General features: G+C 39.9%; 3 protein-coding genes across 15 annotated transcripts in view; 1 reads left to right on the top strand and 2 right to left on the bottom strand.

Moving 5' to 3' along the window:
• Positions 1–1,574, bottom strand: part of KIAA0586 (KIAA0586 ortholog) — a 109,223-nt gene extending 107,649 nt beyond the window's left edge. The window contains exon 1 of one of the 6 annotated variants that reach the window (XR_013386260.1): positions 709–1,574. Coding sequence is in view for 3 of the 6 variants with exons in the window: in XM_077909449.1 (XP_077765575.1) it covers positions 709–907 (199 nt within the window). In the remaining 3 variants the exon portion in view is untranslated. The remainder of the gene's footprint in view (positions 1–708) is intronic. The other 5 variants (XR_013386259.1, XM_077909449.1, XM_077909450.1 and 2 more) reach the window with 5 other exon arrangements.
• Positions 728–17,384, top strand: TIMM9 (translocase of inner mitochondrial membrane 9). Of its 7 annotated transcripts, none has more exons than XM_077909464.1 (6): positions 1,662–1,841; positions 4,554–4,641; positions 8,995–9,039; positions 14,924–14,988; positions 15,350–15,445; positions 16,437–17,384. In XM_077909464.1, exons 4-6 carry the CDS (start codon positions 14,950–14,952, stop codon positions 16,569–16,571), a joined length of 270 nt encoding a protein of 89 aa, XP_077765590.1. In that variant the 5' UTR covers positions 1,662–1,841; positions 4,554–4,641; positions 8,995–9,039; positions 14,924–14,949; the 3' UTR covers positions 16,572–17,384. The 7 variants fall into 7 exon arrangements, with proteins under 7 accessions (XP_077765587.1, XP_077765590.1, XP_077765586.1 ...); XM_077909462.1 differs by lacking the exon at positions 1,662–1,841 and adding an exon at positions 2,094–2,249; XM_077909463.1 differs by lacking the exon at positions 1,662–1,841 and adding an exon at positions 2,100–2,321.
• TOMM20L (translocase of outer mitochondrial membrane 20 like) lies at positions 11,247–25,480 on the bottom strand. Of its 2 annotated transcripts, none has more exons than XM_077909457.1 (5): positions 25,312–25,480; positions 25,180–25,223; positions 23,680–23,761; positions 18,494–18,636; positions 11,247–11,968 (listed from the first exon to the last, which is right to left on the bottom strand). In XM_077909457.1, the coding sequence occupies exons 1-5, from the start codon at positions 25,445–25,447 to the stop codon at positions 11,954–11,956; spliced, it is 420 nt and encodes a 139-aa protein (XP_077765583.1). In that variant the 5' UTR covers positions 25,448–25,480; the 3' UTR covers positions 11,247–11,953. The 2 variants fall into 2 exon arrangements, with proteins under 2 accessions (XP_077765583.1, XP_077765582.1); XM_077909456.1 differs by lacking the exon at positions 11,247–11,968 and adding an exon at positions 16,605–17,077 and having other exon boundaries at positions 25,312–25,466.
• Between the last annotated feature and the right edge of the window lie 1,036 nt (positions 25,481–26,516).

Below are 26,516 nucleotides of genomic sequence, written 5' to 3'. Positions count from 1 at the left end.
ATCAAGTGAGATAATTGTTTTAAAATATACCATTACAATGTCGGATTTGGACAAACTATGGGTAGAATCATTTGCCAGGAATAAAATATGTACATACTATAAAACCAGGCCTTTAGTATGCTGCATCTCCCCCAAAGCACATTATATAAGCATTTTTTTTGTTTTTGCACATATATTCATTAATTTGATCTTTATGATTATCACTGAAATGGGAAAAGCATATGTTTTCTTCATTTTCACTGAACTCCAGACAGGTTAAGTGAATTGAAACATGGAAAGTCATCAAAAGGCAGAAGTTATGTTGTTCTACTACGCCAAACTGAATAACACTATCCAAACAGAAGGTAGAGTATTGGGTAAAAAGCCCTACCCATGAACAATAAACACATCATATTACTTAAGTGCGTCCACCATAGATGTGAACGAGAACAATGTGCAAAAACCACACAAGGAAAAAACACAGTAGGAAGCGTTTCATTCATTCCGCCTGTTGGGTAGGATTCCATTAGACTGACTCTGCTAGCCATGTTCCCAGGGAAAGGGGTTAGCTTTCAAACACCTATACAATCTAGACGGATCATATGTTTGAGAATTTAAACGTTAAAAATCCTCTATAAATTTCGAAACTCACACACACACACACACACACACACAAAATGAAATGAAAATAAAGATCTACAAAAGCGAAAGCTATTCGGAGTCACATACCACGTAACGTTCCAGTCAAGCTAGCCTCGGTTCTAAGAGGAAGACGTTTATTTGCAGACAACGCTGGAGGAACACAGGGCAACTCCTCTTTCGGCAAAGCCAAATTCTCTCCCTGATTTGGAGAAACTACCTCACGAAGTCTCCTCGCTGGTATTTTAACCCTTCTTTTCTTTTCCGGGCTAAACTCAGCGCCTTTCATATTACGTGTAACAAAACTAGTCCCACAATTATGAATAGGAGAAGTTCTTCTGGGTCCATAAAACTTCGGAACAAAATTTTCACCACTTTGAGGACTTGGGCGGGGGGAGGGGAGGTAAGGAACGAGGGAGGAGTATGATAAAGGGGAATTTTAGGTGATTTCAAAACATGCAGTCATCAACCTTTAAATAAAACAATGCCTAAGATTATCCGCAGAGCTAGAAATTCCCATTTGGTATTTAATCCAGAATTAGAGACCACTGGAACATCATATTTACCCATTAATCCTACTCAGTCCATGAATGCACACGCCAATGAGTCGGAGAGTGAGGATGACAAGAGAATGGCCGCATGAGCAATAATAACCCTAACAATGCAGAGCACTTTCCAAGCAAAGAGCTGGCAGTGCAAGACCAAACAGATGCGGAGGCGGAGTTACGATCTATTGAGAAGCAGGAATCAAGCAAGTAAAACTGACAATGCTTTTTTTTTTTTTTTAATCACCCATATATGAAGCTTAATAGCTTTCTTCGGCCGCAGAGTCTTACACACGCCTCCAGGTGCAACCTCGGACACCTAAATCCACCCCTCTTCGTCTCCCGGACGCTCGGCAACCCCGCAGCCGCACATAAACCCTGACAACAGCTTCAGTTGCCCACGAGGCAACACCCACTTCCCTTTAAGCCGGCCCTTGAGACACAATACGCATGCGCGCCAAGAAAACTCTCATCCAAAACATCCAACCAAAAAGCTGAACGCCCTCCGGTGCACCTGCATCCCTCTCCGGGTGGAAACAAACTCCCAACGTAGAAGGTTTAAAACGTGCGAATTTGGTTTTATTTTTTTTTTAAGCAGTACATTGCCACCACAAGACTTAAACATTGAATAAAACCAGAGATTCTCATCGAAGGTTCGCACAGGTCCCGACCTAACCGGTAATACTATTTCTGTTGATTAGGGACTGTTTACAGAGTAGCTCCTGAAGACCGTTAGGGACAGGAAATTAAGTAAATTAGTTTGGCAGAACATCTCGACAGATTCGGGTGGTTGTTGGCGTGGAAGTCAGGAATAAAGAGCACTGACTGAGCATATAACTATAAAATTTAATCCATAGAGAATTTTAGAATCCATTGGAGATAGCGGCTATTCCTGCGGAGTGCCGAGCATTGTAACGAATGCGCGTCTCCCAGTCTAAGGGCTATTTGACATCGCCTCTCCCACGTGCTCTCTTCCATCCAGCGGCTGCGGCGCCCGCCCTGACCCAGACCTTCCGCCCCTAGGCTCGACTGGCAGCGCAGCCCCCCAGCCCCGCACTGGTGTCCGATGCGAGAGCCTGTGCTTAAGTATGGTCTCTTTTCTCTGCCTTTAGAGTCCCGGGTTCCCAGGCGGGGGGCAACAGGCTTCGCTCCGGAAAGGTGGGATCTTCGGAGGAGGCCGCCGCGTGTACGTGGCGCGGTGGGGGCTGGGGGGTCGCGGAGACCCGCAGCGCGTCCCCAGAGCCGGTGTGGGAGCTGCCCGGGGCCCGGCACACTAGGACGAGGGTCCGAATTGGAAGCTCTGAGCCACTCCCAAACCGGGTTTGGGGAGTCGGGGGCTTGTTTTGGAATAATGAGTTAGATTGAAAAGCATCCACGCGGTGACCTTGAGCTGACAAGCGGGAGACCCTCTAACAAAAAAATCTCGGATGGAATACCGTGGCCCAGGCCCCCTTCTCTGGGTGGCTAATTTAGGAGGACGTACTATTTAGACGTTTCCCTTTACGCATTACTAAATATTTTTTAAAAGATGAAAGCAAAAATTATAATCTGTAAAAGTTAAATAAGAGTGTCTTTATTTTTACATCTCATCTATCTCCTTTCATATAAAAAAAATCATAGAATAAAAGGGACTTTAAGGGCTCAGCTTTGGAGAACCTTTTAATTATTCTTGATATATTTCCATAATTAATCATTATTTTTTATATCAGTTAAATTTCTCTCTTCATTATTGGGCTCTTAGGTACCTGTTCACAATTTGTTTTATAATGTGGCAAATTAAAAGATATGACAATGTCAGAGACTTTGAAGATGACTTAACCCCCTTATATTCTAGGTGGAACTTAAATATGAAAGAAAAAGTGACCTTTCCTCTGTAGTCTCTAAGGTGTGAGCATAGGCATAGAAACTAATTTAAATGGTTTGAATAAATGATTTGATTTGGATCTTGGAAACCCCCTTCATATCAGACCTGGGGGTAAAACCCAAGTAGTCTTGCCCCCATCTAGTCCAATGTTCATAGGCTCATCCTTCAGGCCTGGAAGCCATGACCAGAAAGCAGTAATCTTTCAAAAGTATTTTTTGCTCTGATTAGTAGTAAGTTGAGTTGGGGTTGCCAGTTAATCAGTCATAACTCCTAAACCTTCCACAAATAATCTGAAGTAAAGGGACATGTAGCAGAGTCCTATTTTATATCGATCAGACAAGTTCAGATCAATTTGGACATCTGACCTATCAAAGACACTGATAGCCCTGAAACAAAAACATGGCTCACAAGATTTTCTCTCATTTCTTTTGCACTATTGTTAACATGTTTACTTATTTGCTTCCTCTTTCCCACTGTCATATATCCATACATACATACATAAATAGATACACTTTTTTTGCTGACTGGTTTGCAAGTAAGTTTCAAACATGACCTTTAACCCTAATTTCTTCAGCTTGTATAGCCTTAAGAACAATCTATTACATAGGCACAGTAAGATTATCACACTTAATAAGGTAACATACTCAGATTTCTCCAATTATCCCAAAAATCTCTTTATTTTTAACTCAGAAAAAAAAAATTTTTTTAGTTCAAGGTCCAAAGTTCACACATTATTTAGTTGTCATGACTCTTTAGTCACTTAATCTAGAACAGCTTTCTACCTCTTTTCTTTATGACCAGCTTTTTAAAGAGACGTGTAGCTGTGTTACAGATTGTCCCACATTGTGGATTTTCCTAATTATTCCCTCATGATCAGACCTGGATCAAATATTTTTGGCAAGAATACTACATAGTTGATATTTTATCTTTATTGGCTATGATGGTGACTGCCAGATCTTTCCAATATAAAGGGACTGTTTTCCTTCAGTGATAAGTAACCTATGGATATACTTTGAGACCCTGGATATATCCTATTTCCCAATTACCTGTACACAGTAGTTTTATCATCCATTCTTGCCTGAATCACAAGATTACCAATTACCAGTACCAGTCATGCAGAGACTAGGGTCAGTTATGATCATGGGCAAGGACATTAGAAGAATCATTTATTGTAAACTAAGTTTGAACCAAATTAGAAATTTGCTTCCAGACCTGGTACAAATCTGCATAGGATTCCAAAAAAGAAATGGAGGGCATCCCCCCTATCACATCCTGGTTAGTTTGGTTGTTTTCAGAAATTTCTGGGAATTACTGTCCTTTTATGTTCACCTAAGCATACTACCTGGAAAGATTAGGAGGTTAAGTACTTGATACATGTAACACATATACTAAGGAATTGTAACCTCAGAATAGATTGAGGAAACTCACTTATGGAAAACAGTTTAGCCAACAGAAGTTTAGATTTCATCAAACAGACTTAGAGCTTGAAGAGGCCTCAGCCATATTGTAATCCCCTCATTTTTCAGGTAAGACATCAAGCCTTATTGGAGATATTCAAGCAAAGATTGGACAACTAATTTTCCGGAACAAAAGGAAACTCATGCATCAGAAAAGGTTTGAATTAATGGCTGATAAGAACTCTCTTAAGTTCCCTGGTTTTATTATATATTTTGTCTGACACAAAAATAACTTAGCATTGTAATCATTCCCAAGACCTAAGCCAGAGATTCTAGAACTCTCTTATCCCTTTCTTCCCTCTCTAGGTTTCAGGGATCTAACCATAAGGTAACCTCTAATTGGATATTTGCTTCTGTAATAACAGTTGCTGTAATAGCTGAAAACTAGGACTAAATCACAGGGTAGCCACAATGCTTCTACCTGTTTTCAACATCAGGTGGTCTATGTGGCTGTTGGACTTTGTCGGTCAGCCTAATATAGTATTAAATAACTGCAAAATAGAATATCTTAAAACTTAGAAGACCCCAAACTAGCAAGTAAATATGAAAATCATTCACTCCTTTATCTCCAATATTTTTTAGGAACAAGTGCCTATAATTAAGTGCCTGTAATTACCATAAGCCTGATACTGGTGACTACAGAGAATATGGAGACTTAGCCAGGCTTGAGAAAACTGATTGTTAGCTCCTTGTTCAGTTTGTAGGTCTGGGAAGATAGTTGAGAAAATAAAATATATAATTGAAACTCTAGAAAAAAAGGAAACCATAATGTTAACATAGGAGTATTGGGTAGTAGAACTATTTCTCTTTTTTATTTTCCAAATTCTCAAGAAATAGTTTACTCATAATATGATAAACTCTATTTAAAGGAGGAGATACTGTATATTAAAAACTATACCAAGAAAATAATTTTTTTAGAGATTTTATTCATTTATTTGAGAGAGTGAGCGAGAAAGAGACCATGTGTGCGAGTGTAGGGGCAGAGGAAAAGGGTAAGAGAGAGAAGCTGAAGCAGACTCTGCTATCAGCACGGAGCCAGACACGGGGCTCAATACCATGACCCTAAGATCACAACCTGAACCAAAATCAAGAATCTGACACTCAAACTGACTGAGATACCCAGGTGCCCCCCAAAATAGTAATTTTGAAATAAAATTCATACCAAGAGCATTTGGGGCACTCCTCATCTATATGTTGTCAAAGACTTCCAAATAACAACCATCATTTGTCACCGTGAGTTATATACTAAGGGGTAGGTGGGATAGAGTCAGCATAGTATTACCAGTCTCTGAAAGTTTTTTGTTTTGTTTTGTTTTTTTTAAAGGAATGAAGTAATTTTTTAAAAAATTTTATTTATTTATTCATGAGAGACACGGAGAGAGGCAGAGGCAGAGACATAGGCAGAGGGAGAAGCAGGCTCCATGCAGGGAGCCCGATGTGGGACTTGTTCCCGGGACTCCAGGATCACACCCTGAGCTGAATGAAGGCAGATGCTCAACCACTGAACTACTCAGGCATCCCACCAGTCTCTGAAACTTAACACAAAGATTTCATACCTTCTGCCCCTCTGGACTCCAGCTAAAAAGTGATTATATACAAATTTTAACCTGAAGAAATAAAAGGATAGGAATAGGAAAAAGAATGGGATTTTGACCTCACAATCTGTGAATGTGCAGATTTCTGTGGTTTTTATAAGTAAGAAAATCAGATTTGTTTTATTTTTGGTGTGAGGTATAGAAACACCAATGTCCTGAAGACAGTGAATGTACTATACAATTCAACAATTCAAAAGGCTAAAGAAGTTTTATAGATGAACTTCTGTCATTTGAGCTAGAGGCCTATTGTTTTGTAATGCATATTGTATTGTCTTTATATTTTTTTAAGTTCCCACAAAACAAGGGTTTCATGTAACACTTATTTTCACAAAAGTTATCTTACCAGTTCTTGGATCTTTTCAGGCTGTTGAGGGAAAAGCCAAAAGAACTCTAGTTCTGAGCATTTGCTAACCCTACACTGCACACTGAATCTTGTTCTTTGGCAGGGATTAGACAACCTTTTTTTATATTAATCTTATTATTTTGAGATTGTTATAGATTCACATGCAGTTGTAGGAAAAATGCAGATATCCCTTGTGCCCTGTACCCAGTTTTCCACGACAATAAGGTTACAAAACATCACACAGAATATCACAACATGGATACAGAACATTTCCATTACAGAACTCTCATTTCGCCTTTTTATAGTAATAATCACGCTTCCTACCTATATCCCCTCCTTAACTCGTGGCAATCACTAACACATTCTCTATTTCTTTAATTTTGTCATTTCATGAATGTTATATAAATCATATAGTATAGAACCTTTTGGAATTGGCTTTTCTCACTCAGCATAATTCTCTAGAGATTCATCCAGTTTTTATGGAACAGTAGCTCATTCCTTTATTCCTGAGTAGTATTCCATAGTACTGGTATACCAGTTTAACCATTCACCTACTAAAGAATATATGGGTTGTTTCCAGGTTTGACTGTTAAAAAATAAAGTTTCTGTATACATTCACATACAGGTTTTTGTGTGACCGTCAGTTTTCATTTCTCTGAGATAAATGACAAGGAATACAATTGCTGGGACATATGGTAGTTGCATGTTTAATTTTCTAAAATACTGCCAAACTATTTGTTGGAGTAGATAAACAATTTTACATTACCACTAGGAATATCTGAGTGATCCAGTTTTCCCACATACTCACCAGCATTTGGTGTTGTTGCTATAAATTGGAAGAATTTTTATGTTTTACATTTAAATTCCTGATCCATTTTGAGATAATTTTTATGTAAGTCATATATAAATGAGAAATTTAGTTTGAGGTTAAACTTTTTCCTGTGGATGTACAATTAATTGTTCTAGTACCATTTGTTGAAAAGGCCATCCTTCATTTCATTGCTTTTGCCCTTTGACTAAAAATCAGTTGGACATATTTGTGTGACTCTAATTCTGGTTCTCTTGCCTGTTCCACTGATCTATGTGTCTGCTCCTCCACCCATAGCATACAATACTGATTACTGTAACTTTGTAAGAAGTCTTAAAATTAGGTAGACTGATTTCCCCATTTTATTATTCTTTTCTTGAATTTCTTTAGCTATTTTGCTTTCTAATAAAAATTTTAAAATAATCTTCTCTATATTTACAAAAAATCTTCCTGGGATTTTGATAGGAATTGCATTAAGCCTATATATGTTAATTTTGGGAAAATGGGTATCCTTTCTATGTTGAATTTCCCAATCCATGAACATAATGTATCTCCATTTATTTAGGTCTTTGATTTTTTTCATCAGCATTTCGTAGTTTTCAGCATACAAGTCCTGAACATGCTTTGTTAGATTTACCCCTCAGGTTTTTTTGAATGACCATTAATGGTATTGTACTTTTCATTGCGTGTTATCGTACTTTTCATTGCGTGCTCACTGTAAGTATCTAGAGACAGAATTGATTTTTTGCGTGCTTATCTTATATCCTATGACTGCTGAACTTACTAGTTCTAAGAGTTTCTTTTTAGATCCCTTGGGATTTTCGATGTTCACAATTACGTTACCTGCGAAGACAATTTTACTTTCTTCCTTTATACTCTGTAGGTCTTATTTTGTTTTCTTGCTTTGCTCTTCTGGGTAGAACTTCCAGCGGAATATTAAGACTGGTAAGAGGGATGCCTTGGTGCCTGAGTGGTTGAACATCTGCCTTCCACTCAGGGTGTGATCCCAGGGTCCTGGGATTGATTCCAGCATTGTGTTCTCTGCAGGGAGCCTGCTTATCCTTCTGCCTATGTCTCTGCCTCTCTCTGTGTGTCTCTCATGAATAAATAAATTAAAAATCTTTAAAAAAAAAAAAAAAAAACGGTGGGACACCTGGGTGGCTCAGCAGTTAAGCGTCTGCCTTCGGCTCGGGGCATGATCCCAAGGTACCAGGATTGAGTCCCACATTGGGCTCCCTGCATGGAGCCTGCTTCTTCCTTTGCCTGCCTCTCTCTCTCTCTCTCTCTCTCTCTGTTTCTCATGAATAAATAAAATCTTAAAAAAAAAAAAAAAAAAAAAGACTAGGCAGCCCAGGTGGCTCAGCAGTTGGTGCCTGCCTTCAGCCCAGGGCATGATCCTGGGGACCCTGGATCGAGTCCCACGTCGTGCTCCCTGCATGGAGCCTGCTTCTCCCTCTGCCTGTGTCTCTGCGTCTCTCTCTCTCTCTCTCTCTGTGTGTGTGTCTCATGAATAAATAAATAAAAATCTTAAAAATAAATAAATTTAAAAAAAACACTGGTAAGAGCAGATATCTTGCCTTGCCCACAACCTTAGAGGCAAATATTTAGTCTTTCATCATTAACTATGGTTTTTTATAGATGCTCATTATCAAGTTGAAGAAGTTCTCTTTTCCTTTTCAGTTTTTTTTAATAATGAATGAGTGTTGAATTTGTCAGATGCTGTTTCTACATCAATTGATATGATCTTATGATCTTTCTCCAAAGACTGAACGAGCCTTGCATCTCTGGAGAAAACTCCACTTATTCAAGGTGTATATAATTATTTTTATATATTGATTATATTTGCTACTGTCAAGGATTTTTAAGGCTATTTTATGAGGATATTTTTCTGTAATTTTCTTTTGTGTACTGTGGTTTTGATATCTAGATAATGCTAGATTCATGAATAAGTTGTTAGATTTCTATATACGGTATTTGTAGCGCAGGGTTAGTATTTGATGTCTGCAGGGTTTACAGTGATATATCCTATTTCATTACTTATACTGATAATGTGAGTTTTTCTTATTAGTCTTGGTAGAGGTTTGTCTGTTATAATCTTCTCAAAGAACCAGCTCCTTGTTTTATTGATTGTTGTACTTGTTTTCATTTTCATTAACTTCTGCTCTTTATTATTTCCTTCCTTCTAAATGCTTTGGGTTTATTGTGTTCTTTTTCTAGGTGCGTGAAGTGAAAGTTTAGTTTGTGGATTTGAGACCTTTACTTTCTTTGGTCTCTTGTATGAATTTAGTTGTCAATTTTCCTCTTGGCTCTGATTTAGCTGTGTCCCACAAATTTTGATGTGTTGTATTTTCAGTTTATTTAGTTCAGTGATTTTGTTTTTTTGAGACTTCTTCTTTGCCCCATGGATTATGAAGTAGTTTATTTTCCAAATGTTTGGAGATTTTCCTGTTATCTTTCCATTGCTGATTTCCAGTCGGATTCTGCATGATTTCAATTATTTTAGATTTGCTGAGGCTAGTTTTGTAGCCTAGGATATAAATGGGCATTTAATAAAAATGTGTATTCTGTATTGGGGAAAAACGTTCTGTAAATGTGGATTGTGTGTTGATGGTGGTGTTTTTCTACATCTTTGCAAATCTTCTGTCTAGCTCTGTTGGTTGTTAAGAGAGGAATATTTAGTACCCAACCGTATGTCTCTTTCTCCTTTCAGTTCTACTCTTGTGTATTTTGCAACTGTCTTGTTTGGTGCACACACATTTAGGATTGTTGTGTTTTCTTTTCTTGGTAGATTAATCCTTAATGTTCCTTTCTGTCTTGTAATTTCCTTTGGTATGACATCTACTTTGATATTTATATCCACTATTTTCTTTTGATTGATCTTTTTCTATCCTTTTATTTACAACCTGCCTGTATCATTATATTTGAAGTAAATTTCTTAGAGACAGGGCAGCCCCGGTGGCACAGCGGTTTAGTGCCGCCTGCAGCCCAGGGCATGATCCTGGAGACCCTGGATCGAGTCCCGCGTCAGGCTCTCTGCATGGAGCCTGCTTCTCTCTCTGCCTGTGTCTCTGCCTCTCTCTCTGCATCTCTATGAATAAATAAATAAAATCTTAAAAAAAAAATTTCTTAGAGACAGCATATAGTTGGTAATGTTTTTTAATCCGTTCTACCAGTCCCTTTTATTTTATTTTTTTTTAATTTTTATTTATTTATGATAGTCACACAGAGAGAGAGAGAGAGGCAGAGACACAGGCAGAGGGAGAAGCAGGCTCCATGCACCGGGAGCCCGACGTGGGATTCGATCCCGGGCCAAAGGCAGGCGCTAAACCACTGTGCCACCCAGGGATCCCCTACCAGGGGGGATTATTGATTATTGAGACCATTTATATTTATTATTGAGACCATTTATATTTAATGTAATTGTTTATATTAGGGCCTAAATTTGTTCCTTTTTAATTTTCAGAATAGAAAAACAGAATAGTTTTTCTCTTTCTTGCCCTACTATGGATTACATGAATACATTTTAGAATTTCATTTTGATTTATATATAGCATTTTTTTTAAAGATTTTATTTATTTATTCATGAGAGACAGACATGCAGAGGGAAAAGCAGGCTTCATGCAAGGAACACAATGTGGGACTCGAACCTGGGACTTAGAGATCCTTATATATCCTTTATAGTGATTGCTCTGGGTACTACATGATATTTACATAGCTTATCACAGTCTAATGGTGTTGACACCAGCTTCACTGAAGTATAGAAACTTTACCTCCCTTTATCTTCATCATATTTATTAATATACATTTAAAACCACATTAGAGGGATCCCTGGGTGGCGCAGCGGTTTGGCGCCTGCCTTTGGCCCAGGGCGTGATCCTGGAGACCCGGGATCGAATCCCACATCGGGCTCCCGGTGCATGAAGCCTGCTTCTCCCTCTGCCTGTGTCTCTGCCTCTCTCTCTCTCTCCTCTCTATGTATTCTTATGAATAAATAAATAAAATCTTTTAAAAAAAGATAAAACCACATTTGACAGTTTATTTTTTAAGATTTTGAGAGTGTACTCACGAAAGAGAGCACAAGCAGTGAGGCGAGGGAGAGGGAGCAACAGACTCCTTGCTTTTAGGAGGGATGCATGGCTGGGTCACAGGACCCCAGGATCATGACTGGGCTGAGGGTAGACGCTTAACTGACTTGAGTCACCCAGGTGCCCCTAATTAGCTTTATATTATAATTTTCATTTCAACTGTCAAACAGTTTAGGACATTCAAGAAGAGAAGGAAAGTGTTATACTTAGTCATATTTGTTATTACTGTATTTTTCCTCCTTCTTGATATTCCAGGTCTCCTATTATCATTTCCTTTCTGTTTAGAACTTTAATTCTTCTCTTAGTGTAGATTAGCTGGCAACAAATTCTGGTTTCTTTCATTTGAGAAAGTCTTGATTTTCCCTTCATTCCTGAAGCATATTTTTGCTAGATTCAGGTTCTGGGTTGACTAATTGTTTTCCCCTAGGTAAGATGTCACTTTTTCACTTGCTACTTTCAAAAAGTTTTGTCTTTAGTTTTAGATGTTTGGCTGTGCTTGATGTAGATTCCTTTGTGTTTATATGCCTTTGGCATTCACTCAGCTTCTCTTGGATCTATAAATTTATCTCTTTTGCCAAATTTGGGAAGTTTTCGGCCATGATTTCTTCTAGAACTTGTACAGCTCTGCTCTTTTCTCCTCATCTTCCAGGACTCTGTTGAAACAAATATTAGATCTTTTATTACCTTCATATGGGTTTCTGGCACTCTGTTCATTTTTTCCATTATATTTTTCTGTTAGATTAGTTAAGTCTATTTTCCATCTTCTAATTTGCTGATTTCGTGCTTGCTTCGACAGCACATATACTAATTAGCTGATTTCTTCCTCTGTCCCTCATTCTGCTGTTGATTGTTCTATCGGTTTATTTTGGTTATTTTATTTTTGACTTCTTAAAATTTCCATTTGGTTCTTCTAACATTTTGTTTATTTCAAGCATATTCATAATTGCTTATTGATGTATTTTTTGTAATAACCATTTTTAAATCTTTGATATTTCTGTCTTCTCAATGTCAGATATATATTGCCTTTTTTCATTCAGTTTGAGACTTTCTCAGTTCTTGGTATGATGATTTTTTTTAATGATTATTTACTTTTTATTGTAACCTGGACATTTTGCGTATTGTGTTGTGAGGCTCTAGATCTGTTTAAGAAGATCCCTTCTTTTCTAGGGATGCCTGGGTGACTCAGCGGTTGAGCATCTGTCTTCAGTTCAGGGCCTGATCTGAGGGTCTGGGGATCGAGTTCTACATCAGGCTTCCCACAAGGAGCCTGCTACTCCCTCTGCCTATGTCTCTTCCTCTCTCTCTGGGTCTCTCATGAATAAATAAAATCTTAAAAACAAAAACAAAAACCTTCTTTTCTAGTTGGCTCCTTTTGCCATTGCTCCATTAGCAAAAAGTAGGGGAGGGGGCCTGCTGCCTCATGACTACTAGATGTAGGCTAGAAGTCCAGGTAACTCACTCTGTCACTTAGGTATGTGGGGGGTCATGTGCTCCTCATTACTGCTGGGAAAGAGTAGGAGTTACAGCTCTCCAGTAGGTCTCCACTAGTATCACTCTGGCTGAGACAGACTGGAGTGCCTTATTACTACTCCCCACATGGTCTCCACTGACACACTGAGTATGTGAATTTACCATGGGACTATAATGTAGATCTTGAATCTCAAAGAGGCCACCTTTGATACCACCTAGACGGGAGGAAAAAGGGTACCTCCTTATTGCCAATTGAAGTAGAAGTCCAGGCTCCTCATGTTGTTTCCACTGACACTTGTTGAGGGTGCAGGAAGCCCTCATTAATGCTCAGTAAGGATTTAAAGTCCCTGCTTCCTAATCTTCCTTCTCTAAAGTGTGAGGATGAGAGTGCCTCATTACAGCTTAGTGAGGGTAGAAGTCTAGGCTCCTAACTTGGCTTATGTTGATGTGGCTGGATGGGGAATACAGGCCACAATGTTTTGTTTGCCTGGAGTACAATAGTTATTGTTTAAAAGTTTTCTATTTTATAGGCTTCCCCTTTCCTGGCCCTTTAGCTAGAGAGGGCCAGCTTTGGGGAGATGGGGAGTTTTGACTGTGCCCATTGGCATTTGCAGATTGCTGGCTTCTTCAGCTCCAACTCTGTGATATAGGAGACAAAAAAGAGGGAGAAAGAACTCCCCACTGTTTTGTTTCTTACGTCTCAAGGGCCCTGGCCAGTATATTTTCTTCTCTCCATCTTTAAGAGTCTTATGTTGGTTTTATATGTCAGATCCAGGGTTTTTAGTTGTACTTAGTTTGAGGAACAAGGAAAAACACATCTCTTGCACCATCTTTCCAGAAGCACAAGTCCTAAACTACATTGTATGATATAGAATATTCTGTCTCTGGTGCCTGAGTGGCTCAGTGGTTGAGCATCTGCCTTTGGCTCAGATAATAATCCCAGGGTCCTGGGCTTGATCCCACATCGGGCTCACCACAGAGAGCCTGCTTCTCCCTCTGCCTATGTCTCTGACTGGTTAGTGGTGTTTTAGAACAGCACAGCAATACCTGAAAAATTGTGACTTTCAGTTAACTGTTGGTATTTTTCAGGTAGTTTATGTGGTAAAAACCTCTGCAGTTGACCCTTGAACAACAACAGGTTTGAACTACACAGGTCGACTTAAATGCAGATTTATTTTAGTACTATTCTATTAATGTCTTTTCCTTATAATCTTTCTTTTTCTTTTTTCTTTTTTTTTTTATTTATGATAGGCACACAGTGAGAGAGAGAGAGAGAGAGAGAGAGGCAGAGACACAGGCAGAGGGAGAAGCAGGCTCCACGCACCAGGAGCCCGACGTGGGATTCGATCCCGGGTCTCCAGGATCGCGCCCTGGGCCAAAGGCAGGCGCCAAACCGCTGCGCCACCCAGGGATCCCTTTCTTTTTTTTTTAAGAGAGAGAAAGCATGCATGAGTTGGAGGCAGGGAGGTGCAGAGAGAAAGAGAATTTTTTTTTTTTTTTTTTTTTTTTTTTTTTTAAGAGGGAGAGAGACTCTTAAGCACTCCCTACTGAGCATAGAGCTTGACGGGCTTGATCCCATAGTCCATGAGATCATGACCTGAGCTGAAATTACAAGTCTGACACTTAACTGACTGAACCACCCAGGTGCCCCAAGTGAATGGTGTTTATTAATAATTAATAGAAATTTTGTATTTATATAGAGATAATAAAGGGATCATTATTACTACAAGTCAAAGTTACATTAGCAACCAGCGGTACTTGCAGGAAGACACCAGAGATCTCTTCGTTTTCCCTTAAAACTCTATTAGGAATGAGGCTTTAACAAGTAAACCTTGCAACATAATAGAGCAAGCTGTCTTAAAACTAGAGATTTAGATAGAGAGGGCCTTTGGGGGGCCCATAACCAGCAGTAAAAAAATCTAATTCTGTAAATTGTAGGTTTTTCATTAGAAGATTGTTGGGGGAGGGGGATATAATTAAAGACTCCATTAGAAATTTATAAAATAAGAGTAACAATTTCAAGTAAACTTTGTTCAGTTCTGTTCATAAACTGTTCTTGTTTTAATTATCTAACTCTTCAGCTAGCCTAAAAATATGTGTTCACAGACTGACAAACTTTTTCTTAATTTTTAAATCAGGTGACTAATAAACATACCAAAAGAATATGGCTGCACAAATGCCAGAATCTGATCAGATAAAACAGGTAAGGTAATACAATTAACAAAAAAGAATTTTACAAAAAATTTAAGGCACAACTTGGTGCAACCATGTCAGTCAGTGATCTCACAAAATAACTTCATATTTCATTTCCAAAAATGGATTCTAAATGATGTGAAACATACTTATTTTCCAGATAATTTGACAGATATCCAGGAATGAATAAATATTCAACTAGAAAACTGGACTGTATTTTGTAGATCATACCATATGGGTCATATTATGCCCATTTAAGTTTTGACTTCAAGTATTACAGGGTATTTTCCCCAAATACAGATCATCAGTAATTAAGTTTCAAAACTTTTTTTTTTTAACCAAACATTAAAGAATGTTCTGATTTTTCATAGTTCAAGGAATTTCTTGGAACCTACAATAAACTTACCGAAACGTGCTTTTTGGATTGCGTTAAAGACTTCACAACAAGAGAAGTCAAACCTGAAGAGGTACGAAAAGTGCTGCCCACTAAAAATTCTCTAAGCTTGTCACAAACAATAGAAGTAGGATGCCTCTAACCATTTTGCTTGTTCCTAGTTATTTCAGAAATTTGGGCTACCTAATATATAACATTGCTCAGAGGAACTAAAGCATGGGTCCTGACCCATGGGCATTGAATTTAATGATCCCAAATATAATGTGACACTCATACTGTAACATGGCAGTTTTCTTTCTTTCTTACTCTCTCTTTCTTTCTTTTAGTTAAGATACCTAAGGATTGCTGAATTATTGTTCCATAGCAAAACTTCTTACTAATTAGCTTTCAGTCAAGATGGCCTGGCTTGAGAAACTTGATAATGGCTTTTCTATCTGACCCTGAGAACTCAGGTTAATTCTGGAAAAAGCAGAGCTTGAATATGGTGGCTGATCTTGCATAGGTGGACTCTGAAAACTCAATCCTATGCAAAATTTTAACTTTTAATATCCTCATCAAAACATTTATATGTTGGCCAAAACTTTGGCCAAGTTTGTTGACACAAACTTCCTCCAGTGTAAGATGTTGACCAATATCCATGCCAAGAACATATAATCAGTAATCAGCAAGTCCTTGTTAAATAATGACAAAGCTTGAAAAATGCCAAGCATAACATTCTTTTTGTTAAAAAGAGATGTTGAAATTTAATAATGTTAGGAATGGAGTTTCTAAAAAGGAACAAACTTACTACTGGGCCTACGTTTTAACAGTCAGAATGAGAAATGAAAAAGGCAGGGACATATCATTGTTTTTGTTTTAGTGCTACAAACTGGTAGGCATTCAGTATATGTTAATTTTTGTAACTGGATAAAACTATTAGCAATTGAAAGCTGTGGTCACTCACTAGTCGTTTTAGTTCTCATATATTCAAAGAAAAAAGCACCCATGGCTGTTCATTTAGAATATGTGTACTTTTTAAAAACTAATAATTCTATCTTTCCTGTTGGATCTTTTCTTATTTCTAGACCACCTGTTCAGAACATTGCTTACAGAAATATTTAAAAATGACACAAAGAATATCCATGAGATTTCAGGAATATCATATTCAGCAGAATGAAGCCCTGGCAGCCAAAGCAGGACTTCTTGGCCAGCCACGATAGAGAAGTCCTGATGGATGGACTTTTGATGAAAGATTGCCAGCAGCTGTTGTGATAGAAATGATTCATCTGCTAGAATCCCCGGAAAGCAGTAGCCACCATGTTAAACTGTCTGTCATGACTGTGGCAAATGGAAACAACTGGAGAAACAAAATTGCTATTTATGGAGAATAATCAAAATAGAAGGTCTTATTGTTCAATGAAAATAATAAGATGCAACATTTGTTGAGGCCTTAAGATTCAGCAGCTTGGTAACTTCATTAGAAAAATAAACCATTGTTTCTTCAATTGTGACTGTTAATTTTAAAGCAAAATATGTGTTCAATCATGTATGAGATCGAAAAAAATTTTTTATTACTAAAAGTAAAATAAATGGAAATATCACTGAGCAGTTGTTTATACTATATATAGTACCATAGTATTCTGACTGGACTGTGGATACGTTGAAATGTTTTTCAATCACGATCATCCTCCAAGTATTCCTGTTCATTCATGTCTGCCTCAAATTGCTGGTAAATACATAAAATAGTTACTTGCTAATCATTTCAACCCACTATCCTTTCTTGCCTCCCTTCTTGTGTTAGGGTGGATATTATACATTCATATTCTAGCCATATTTTGATATGTCTATAGTAAACATCCCACCTGAGACTACCTTGGGAATGTGTAAGAATTGACTGTTACGCTCTAGTAGAGACTGTGTTTTGTGTTTTGTTCAAAAGCTGAGTCCAACATGAATGATTCTGAATCATTCCAACATTATACAGTGTATTCTCAGCCATGACATGTGATCAGTGCAATAAAAAGTGAACCGAAGTTAAAGGAGTGTTTTATGGCTAAATGAATCCTAAAACAAATACAAGCATCTGCAGGAAATTCTAGTTGATGCATAAATATACCAAGCAATTTGGCTGTTAAATGACTAATACCTACTAGTAAATTGGCTTATGAGTGGATTTCATTTGGTACCAATCTAAACTTGCACTTAAGAGAACACTAATTACAATTCTTCTATACATTTCTTTTTATATATATATATATATATATATATATATATAATTTTTTTAAAGATTTTATTTATTGGGGATCCCTGGGTGGCGCAGCGGTTTGGCGCCTGCCTTTGGCCCAGGGCGCGATCCTGGAGACCCGGGATCGAATCCCACGTCGGGCTCCCGGTGCATGGAGCCTGCTTCTCCCTCTGCCTGTGTCTCTGCCTCTCTCTCTCTCTCTCTCTGTGACTATCATAAATAAATAAAAATTGAAAAAAAATATTAAAAAAAAATAAATAAATAAAGATTTTATTTATTTATTCATGAGAGACACACAGAGAGGGAGGCAGAGACACAGGCAAAGGGAGCAGCAGGCTCCATGCAGGGAGCCTGACGTGGGACTCGATGCTGGGTCCCCAGGATCACGCCCTGGGCTGAAGGTGGCACTACACCTCTGAGCCACCCGGGCTGCCCATCTCCTATACATTTCTAATACCAAAGTGATTTCTATGTATTGTCACATTTGAAGCCAAAAGTATTATTCTACTTTGATAATTTATGGCTTTCTGTATTCTAATTTTTTAAGCTATTGCATCATTTAACTAACAATACCATTTAACATACAGGCCTTTGTTGACATTGCAGTCAGTAATGGTTAGGTCTTTGAAAGTACAAAGACAAAATATTAACAGTGTTACTTTTAAAGTTGAAATGTTGGAACATCTATAAGATTCAACAAAATATACAATTCACTGTAGTTAAAGGAACATGAAAAAATAGGCTTGTTTCATCATAAGGCAAGAAAAGCAACCAAAAATTCAGAAATTGTACTCATTTAAAGTTCCCATCCACACAGACTTTCCTTTTTTTATGTAATCAGGCCTAACATGTTATTTACTGTGTTCATAAAGCAAAGATAATTAAGTATGTGCTCACCTGGCAAATAAGGGGAATTTTGCGCAACAGCATCTCAAATACCTGAGGAGGGAGTGTGTGTTTGAAAACCTTCAGAAGTTCCTGTGGTTGTCCACACACTAAAAGGGCATTGCTGAGATGTTCAACTCCCAATCGATGTTCTCCTGAAACAGATTGATAAGGTTTAAAGCAAAATTTTAACGTTCTTCAAAATAGTCTACAAACTACCAAGAAAGCAACAACTATTAAAATGAAAAAAGGGATGCCTGGGTGGCTCAGTGGTTGAGTGTCTGCTTTTCGCTCAGGGGTGATCTGGGAGTCCCGGGATTGAATCCCACATGGGGCTCCCTGCAAGGAGCCTGCTTTTCCCTCTGCCTGTGTCTCTGCCTCTCTGTGTCTCTCATGAATAAATAATCAAAAAAATGAAAAAAAGAAAGCATATCAAACTATGGACTACTTAAACAAGTCTTAAAAACAGTAAAGACAAAATTAGGAAAATGTTGAGCTGCCCATTAGACTCACTGTGATCAAAAATACACTCTTGCTTTAGAAATGCTCACATTCCGCAACGTGGGTTTGCAACAGGGGGATACTGAGTATTTTTTAAAGATTGTCTTCTGCTGTTACTGAAAAGGGATAGGTTATCCTTAACTCTACATGTGTGATTGATGAAATATAAAGGAAACACCTAATGTTCTGGCTAAATGAGACTTTTAGGGTTTTGTTTTTATTTTATTTTTTTTTAAGATTTTATTAAATCTTAATAAATCATTCCAGAAAACTAAGGCAAAGATCAGTAAAATGACTTAAAGTTTCAAAATTAGTGCCAAATTAGTAACTGCATCTAATTTTCTGAACCTTGAGACCACAATATGCTGTCTCTCTTAAGGAGTTACATAATTTCCCACATATATAGAAAAGTGCATGACGGACAAAATAATGCTTCCCGGATTCGTATTATATTTAAACTGAAAAGCCATCAGAAGGACATGACCTAACTTAAGACACACAAAGCAAACCTTGCCTATATTAATAAGTTTTAAGAGTTAAGGTCTTGTGTCTAGCCATCTAATTTTACATTTTCAACTTAAATTATCTTTTTTTTTTTAAGATTTTATTTATTTATTCATGAGAGACACAGAGAGAGAGAGGCAGAGACACAGGCAGAGAGAAAAGCAGGCTCTATGCAGGGAGTCTGACATGGGACTCGATCCCAGGTCTCCAGGATCAGGCCCTGAGCAGAAGGCGGCGCTAAACCGCTGAGCCACCCGGGCTGCCCCTCAAATTATCATTGCCAGGTATCTAGTAAATTTTCATAGACATATAAAGAAGGTATTTCTTAGATGAAATACTGTACTAGTATTTCACTAAAAGGTCTAGTTTATTAAAGACTCATTTGTTTTAGAGAGAGGGAGCAAAGGTTGGGGAGTAGGGGCAGAGGGAGAGAATCAAGCAGACTCTGAGTGAGGAGCCCAATATGGAGCTTCTCCCCACCCTGAGACCATGACCCGAGCTGAAACTAAGATTCAGATACTCAAACAACTGAGCCACCCAGGTACCCTTAAAGGTTTATTTTAAATTAATAAAAGTATAGCTTTATGGAGATGACACATTAGGTCAAAATACTTTGATCATATTAAGCCTTTTAAAGAAAAAAAAAAAGGTAAAATAGTGCCTCCTCTCAAGTTGACACAGCTGATGTGACAAAAACAATTACCAGTTTGATCAAGTAAGCCAACCAACCAAAAGACTGAATCAATTCAGCTAATCAGAAATTTCAATCAAAATTATTGGCTTTATCGTCTTATATAGACATAACCACAATTGAGATGGCTCTAGGAATATCCTCCTTGACAGCAAGGTAATGAAAATGGGGGATAGTGACAGGGGGTGGAGAAAACTGAAAGGATTACAGAAAACTCGGTGAGAAATTATTGCATTAGAACTTTGGTTCTCAGTGTATTGTAATAACCTAGAGAGTTTGAAAAAAAATACTGACACCTGGGTCCCACCCCAGAGATTCTGATTTCATTGGTCTGGAGTTTGGTGTGGATTTCAATAAGCAAGCAAGATGAGAACTCCATTAGAAGTAAAATATGGACATAAAACCCTTAGAGAGGGATCCCTGGGTGGCGCAACAGTTTGGTGCCTGCCTTTGGCCCAGGGCGCGATCCTGGAGACCCAGGATCGAATCCCATGTCGGGTTCCCGGAGCCTGCTTCTCCCTCTGCCTGTGTCTCTGCCTCTCTCTCTCTCTCTCTCTCTCTCTCTCTCTCTCTGACTATCATAAATAAATAAAAATTAAAAAAAAAAAACCCTTAGAGAACTAACTAATCAATTTAAGTTTTCACAGAAATAATGTTATCACCCTTAAGAGGGAAAATTTTAAAACCATATTTCCAATTTTTAATCATCTCAGTATTTGTAACATCTTCACCTCTGTTAAACTGAACTATTACAAGAAAGCTTTTAAACATTAAGAATATGTCATAATTTTTTTATTTATAATTCCCACCTTTCTCTCCATATTTATATCATCCCAATTCAAAAAATGTTAAAGCAGAAAGGGTTTATCTATTTTACTTGCCCCTGTGTCCCAGCAGTATCCACATTTAGGAATTAATCTAGATTCTGTGAGGACCCTAGTTGTTGTTGTTTTTAATTTTATTTAGAGAGAGTGTGCATGCAAACACAAGCAGGGGGTGGGGCAGAGGGAGGAGGAGGTAAGAAGAAGGAGAAGAGAGAGAATCTGAAGCAGACTCCATACTGAGCGCAGAGCCCTATTGTGGGTAGAGCTCTAGATGCTGAGATCATGACCTGAGTAGAAACCAAGAGTCAAATGCTCAACTGACTGAAGCTACCCAGGCGCCCTGTGAGTCCCCTAGTTTCTATAATTTGAGGGAGGGGACCCTTTTGTTTTTAAGATTTTATTTTTTTTAAGTAACCTCTACCCTCAACATGGGCTCAAACTTACAACCCAGAAATAGGGAGTCACATGCTCTACTGACCAAGCCAGCCAGGCACCTGGAGAGCCCTTTTAAGAAAGACAATATAAAATTATGAATAAAAAATTAGGACTCTTCCCAGAACCCATTCTGCTCAGTGGTTAAGCATCTGCCTTCAGCTCAGGATGTGATTCTGGAGTGTGGGGACTGAGTCCTGCATCAGGCTCCCTAAAGGGCGCCTGCTTCTCCCTCTGCCTATGTCTTTGCCTCTCTCTGGGTCTCTCATAAATAAATAAAATCTTAAAAAAAAAAAAAAGTGGGGGGCGGGTAATCCCTGGGTGGCTCAGAGGTTTGGCGCCTGCCTTTGGCCCAGGGCGCGATCCTGGAGTCCCAGGATCAAGTCCCACGTCGGGCTCCCTGCATGGAGCCTGCTTCTCCCTCTGCCTGTGTCTCTGCCTCTCTCTCTCTATGTCTATCATGAATGAATGAATGAATGAATGAATGAATGAATGAATGAATGAATAAATAAATAAATAAATCTTTAAAAAAAAAAAAAAGCCTGTGTAAATGAAGGTCCTTAAAGCTTATGCTTTACTACCTTGGTTAAAGTCACTTCTGTTTATATCATTTAAGTCAGTTCTACCATTTATTTTACCATTAATATTTAAGATATTTTGTCCATTTAAAAACTTTCTAAAAGATTAGTATTGAATAAAATACTAAAACTCCAAATTACAATGATTAATGTGCTATGACTGAATATCTTTTTCATTTCTCAAAACCTTTATCATATGTTTTAAGCCACTGAATTAACATAAAAATCTTGGGTATTGAGTCATCCAGGATCCTGACTTTGTTTTCATAAATTCTGGAGCATGCTACCTCTTAATACAGGGTGAAAAAACAAAATCTTTTCAAAAAAGACAAAAGAGCAGCTACAGGCACTGTGAAGAGAGGAAATTTACAACACTTGGAAAAAAAAAAAAGGATACATAAAGGGGTATAAGCAACATCATTCATCTCTTACATAAGATTATAGACTGAAAAAAAAAAAAAAGAAAAAGATTATATAGCCTGAAAACAATTCTTTTCCTTTCCAGGGCTTAACACCAGAACAAAGACACAATTACTACATACAGCATTTACAAATACTTAAATTACCTACCATCATTTTATGTAATGATGTTGTGATGCATTGTGGATAAAGGGGTGGGGATAAATTATAATTCAATATATAGTTCATGGTGAGTCCAAGGTAGCCCCTACATACATCACTACATTAGACACAATACAAGAATGGGCATTTATAATTTCACCATCAAAAATAAGTAATTGTTGTGTTAAGAATACTTATAAGAATGCAGGAAAAGGGGATCCCTGGGTGGCGCAGCGGTTTGGCGCCTGCCTTTGGCCCAGGGCGCGATCCTGGAGACCCGGGATCGAATCCCACATCGGGCTCCCGGTGCATGGAGCCTGCTTCTCCCTCTGCCTGTGTCTCTGCCTCTCTCTCTCTCTCTCTCTCTCTCTATGTGACTATCGTAAATAAATAAAATTTAAAAAAAAAAAAGAATGCAGGAAAAGCTTTATGAAACAGTTCAAATTTTTTAGGTTTTAATTCATAAAACATTTAGTCATTTGGAGCATTCATTTACTTAGAATTTTACCTGACAATAAACGAAGAGTTACTATATTTGGTTTTGCTTCTCCATCTGCCCATTTCCAATGTATAATAAGCCCGAATGCTATGTATAATATGATGGAAATAGGGGTGCCTGGGTGGCTCAGTTGGTTAAGTGTCTGCCTTCAGCTCAGGTCATGATCCCAGAGTTCTGGGATCAAGCTGCATATTGGACTGTTCCCCTGCTTATTCTCTCTCAAATAAGATCTTTAAAATAAAATAAAATAATATACATGGTGGAGATGAACAGTGTGATCAAGTGAAAATCACTTTAAAGCTAGTTGGTTAACACATCTAGCTAGTTTTTCTTTTCCTTTGAGAGAAAAAGATAGTGGAGGTCAGTAGGGGGAGAGGGAGAGAGAATTAAACAGGCTCCACACTCAGCTCAGAGGCCTGACAGGGAGCTTGATCTCAGAACCCTGAAATCATGACCTGAGTTGAAATCAAGAGTCAGGAGGCTTAACTGACTGGGCCACCCACGTGCCCACCCACGTGCCCCAAGTTTTTTGACATATAACTACCAAATATATTTTGAACATATATTATCATAAGTAACTGCTTACAAAAAAATGTTTACATTTTTACCTCTGGATAACCAAAGTTCTCCCATTTGTACCTCTTGCAGAAAAAGTTCTTGCAATTTTTCATTCTTTGCTGGATCCCACAACTAAAAGATTCATAAAATATTAACAATGAGTAATGAATGTGAGGTATAGGCTTAGTGATCAAAATTATCTAATTTTTATTTAAAAGGCATGTCTTGAACGTCATCTAAATCCAAAGTCTGATAAACACAGTTGTTCTTTATAATATTTAAAATAACTTAAGATGGAATTACATTTTCAGGTAATTAAAAATCCATGGCAGGGATCCCTGGGTGGCTCAGCGGTTTGGTGCCTGCCTTTGGCTCAGGGAGTGATCCTGGAGACCCGGGATCGAGTCCCACGTCCCGCTCCTTGCACGTAGCCTGCTTCTCCCTCTGCCTGTGTCTCTGCCCCCCCCCCCCCCGTGTGTGTCTCTCATGAATTAATAAAGTCTTAAAAAAAATCCATGGCATATTGAAATTAGGTTGAGATGCTTGTAGTAACTCTCATTTACATTTTAACCAGCTTCTTAAATACACATAGCAGAAATCCTACTGTAATTAACTGCAACAAACGTGACTTTGTAGGTTGCAAAATCATTTTTCTTGCCTAAGGGTATTAAGGCTGTTTGTTGATTTGGCAAAGGGCATGCACGGCCAGGAGTTGGCAGGACAGTTGGTGGTGTTCTGAAGTACCCTACAGCTTGCTTCAGCCTGGTTCGGGAAGGTGACCAGAGGCACAGGATAGCATCATTATTGGTACCATGACCAGGCTGGTCTTGAAAGGTACGTAGAGTGGACAATCCTTGACCCAAAATGTCAACTCCCCTGTCAGTCACTTCAGCTCAGTCTGTTATAGCTGGAGCGTTTTTGTGTTTTGTGTTTGCTGTCCACAAGAATTCTCTTTTTAAAATGGGATGAGTTGGGAAGCCTGGGTGGCTCAGTGGTTGAGCCGCTGCCTTCGGCCCAGGTCGTGATCCCGGGGGTCCCGGGAGCCCTGCAGGGAGCCTGCTTCTCCCCCTGCCGAGGTCTCTGCCTCTCTCCGTGTGTCTTTCATAAATAAATATTATTATTATTATTATTATCATTATTATTATTATTATCTATGAAAGACACAGAGACCTCGGCAGAGGGAGAAGCAGGCTCCCTGCGGGGACCTCGATGCCACACTCCAACCCATGACCCTAGGATCATGACCTGAGCCAAAGGCAGACGCTCAACCACTGAGCCACCCGGGCGTCCCAATAAATAAATACCTCTTAAAAATACAAATAGTAAAACGGAATATGTCTTTTTATAAGCCCCAAGCGGTGGTTCCTTCCTTCCTTCCTTCCTTCCTCTCCCGCCGTAAGCTAAGCGCGCAGTGAAGGCCGCCGCTCGGGGCGGTGGGAGATGCCTGCGGCCCAGCCCGGAGCCCCGACGCCTGCAGGCCCCGCGCCGCCCGGGCCGCCGTTCCCCGGTTACTCACGATCCCGCCGCCTCGGCGCCCCCAAGCACCGCACCTGGGCGCCCCGTGCCTCCGCCGGCCGCCGCTGGGCTGCTCTCTCTGCAAACACAAGGCGGCACGTGCTGCCCGGAGCCTCCCGACGCCCGCGGGCCGCCCGCCGCCCTCCCGGCCGCGCAGCCGCACTCACTGGCCCGCAGGCGGCGCCTGAGCGCGGGGTCGCCGCGCCGCTTCCGGTCCGAGTGAACGCAGTAGGCGAGGAAAGCGACGGCGCCGCAGGCCGCCAGGGCCGCCAGGAGGCCGAGGACGGCGCGGACGCGGGGCATCCGGCCGCGGGCGTCCGACGGCCGAGCGTTGGGCGCGGGCGGGCGGGCGAGCGCGGGGAGCCGGGCGGCCGGCAGGGGGCGCCGGGTCCCGCGGCGGGCGGCGGGCGGCGGGCGGCGGGCGGCGGGCGGCGCGAGGAGGAGGCCGAGGGTCGGAGACGGCGTGCGAGGTCCCGGCCAGGTCTGCCGCACGCCAGATCCCGAGCCCCCGACCCAGACGCGCTCTTGTCCCTGTGCCCACGACACGCCCCGAGGCGCATCACGGCGCGGCAGGAATGCGGTGAAGCGGCAGCTGGATCCTCCCTAAGCTGTTCCCTCTCCTGCAAACGAAGCGGACTCCTCACTTCATCTCCTAGCTCGCAGCCCCGCGCCCTGAGCATCGCTAGCCCGCGCTCCCCCACCCGGTCAGCCTGGTCCCCTGAAAAGAACACAGGCACCCAAAGTCCCCAACCACCTTAGCTCAATAGCGGGAGGAAAGAGGAGTTTGAAAGCAATCGTATTAGCCCGGGACGGGGTGGGGGTCGGGGTGACAGTGGATCTGCAGGCCTGAGCCTCGCAGCCAAAAGTCCCAAAGCAAAATCAACTGAGACGCGCGATGCTTAACTAGTCTAGGTGCGTTTCTTTCTAATATTTGCTTTATTCAGACAGCAGGAACAACGGAAGTAAGACTGACCCCAAATACAGAGTTTGGGTTTTTCTACTAAGTCACAGAGAAGGCCTAACTAAGCTAGGTAAGGACCTAAAGGAACTACATATTTTTGTTGTTGTTGTTGTTGTTAGGCTATTCAACTGGTCTTTATGATGTACGGATATTACTGGTGTGTGCTAGCCAGGTGCTCATTACTGCTTGTTGCTGTCAGGGCCCAGAAGCAGCCCAGGGCCTTACAATTTGAGAGTTAACAGGTGTTAAGTTACATATAATGGTTTTCTTGAGTACTCTTGTGTTCCTTCCACAGTCTTCTGTTTGGGAGCTTGGTCTAGTGTCAAAACCCACTTGTAATCATGAACACAAGAGAGGAGGGCATCAGCCTCCAGGGTTACTGGTGATCTGGGAGTGGTTTTTGATTTGGAT

This window comes from Canis aureus, chromosome 9 (assembly GCF_053574225.1).
Source record: "Canis aureus isolate CA01 chromosome 9, VMU_Caureus_v.1.0, whole genome shotgun sequence".
Lineage (NCBI taxonomy): Eukaryota > Metazoa > Chordata > Mammalia > Carnivora > Canidae > Canis > Canis aureus.
This window is presented reverse-complemented; position numbering and strand designations above follow the sequence as displayed.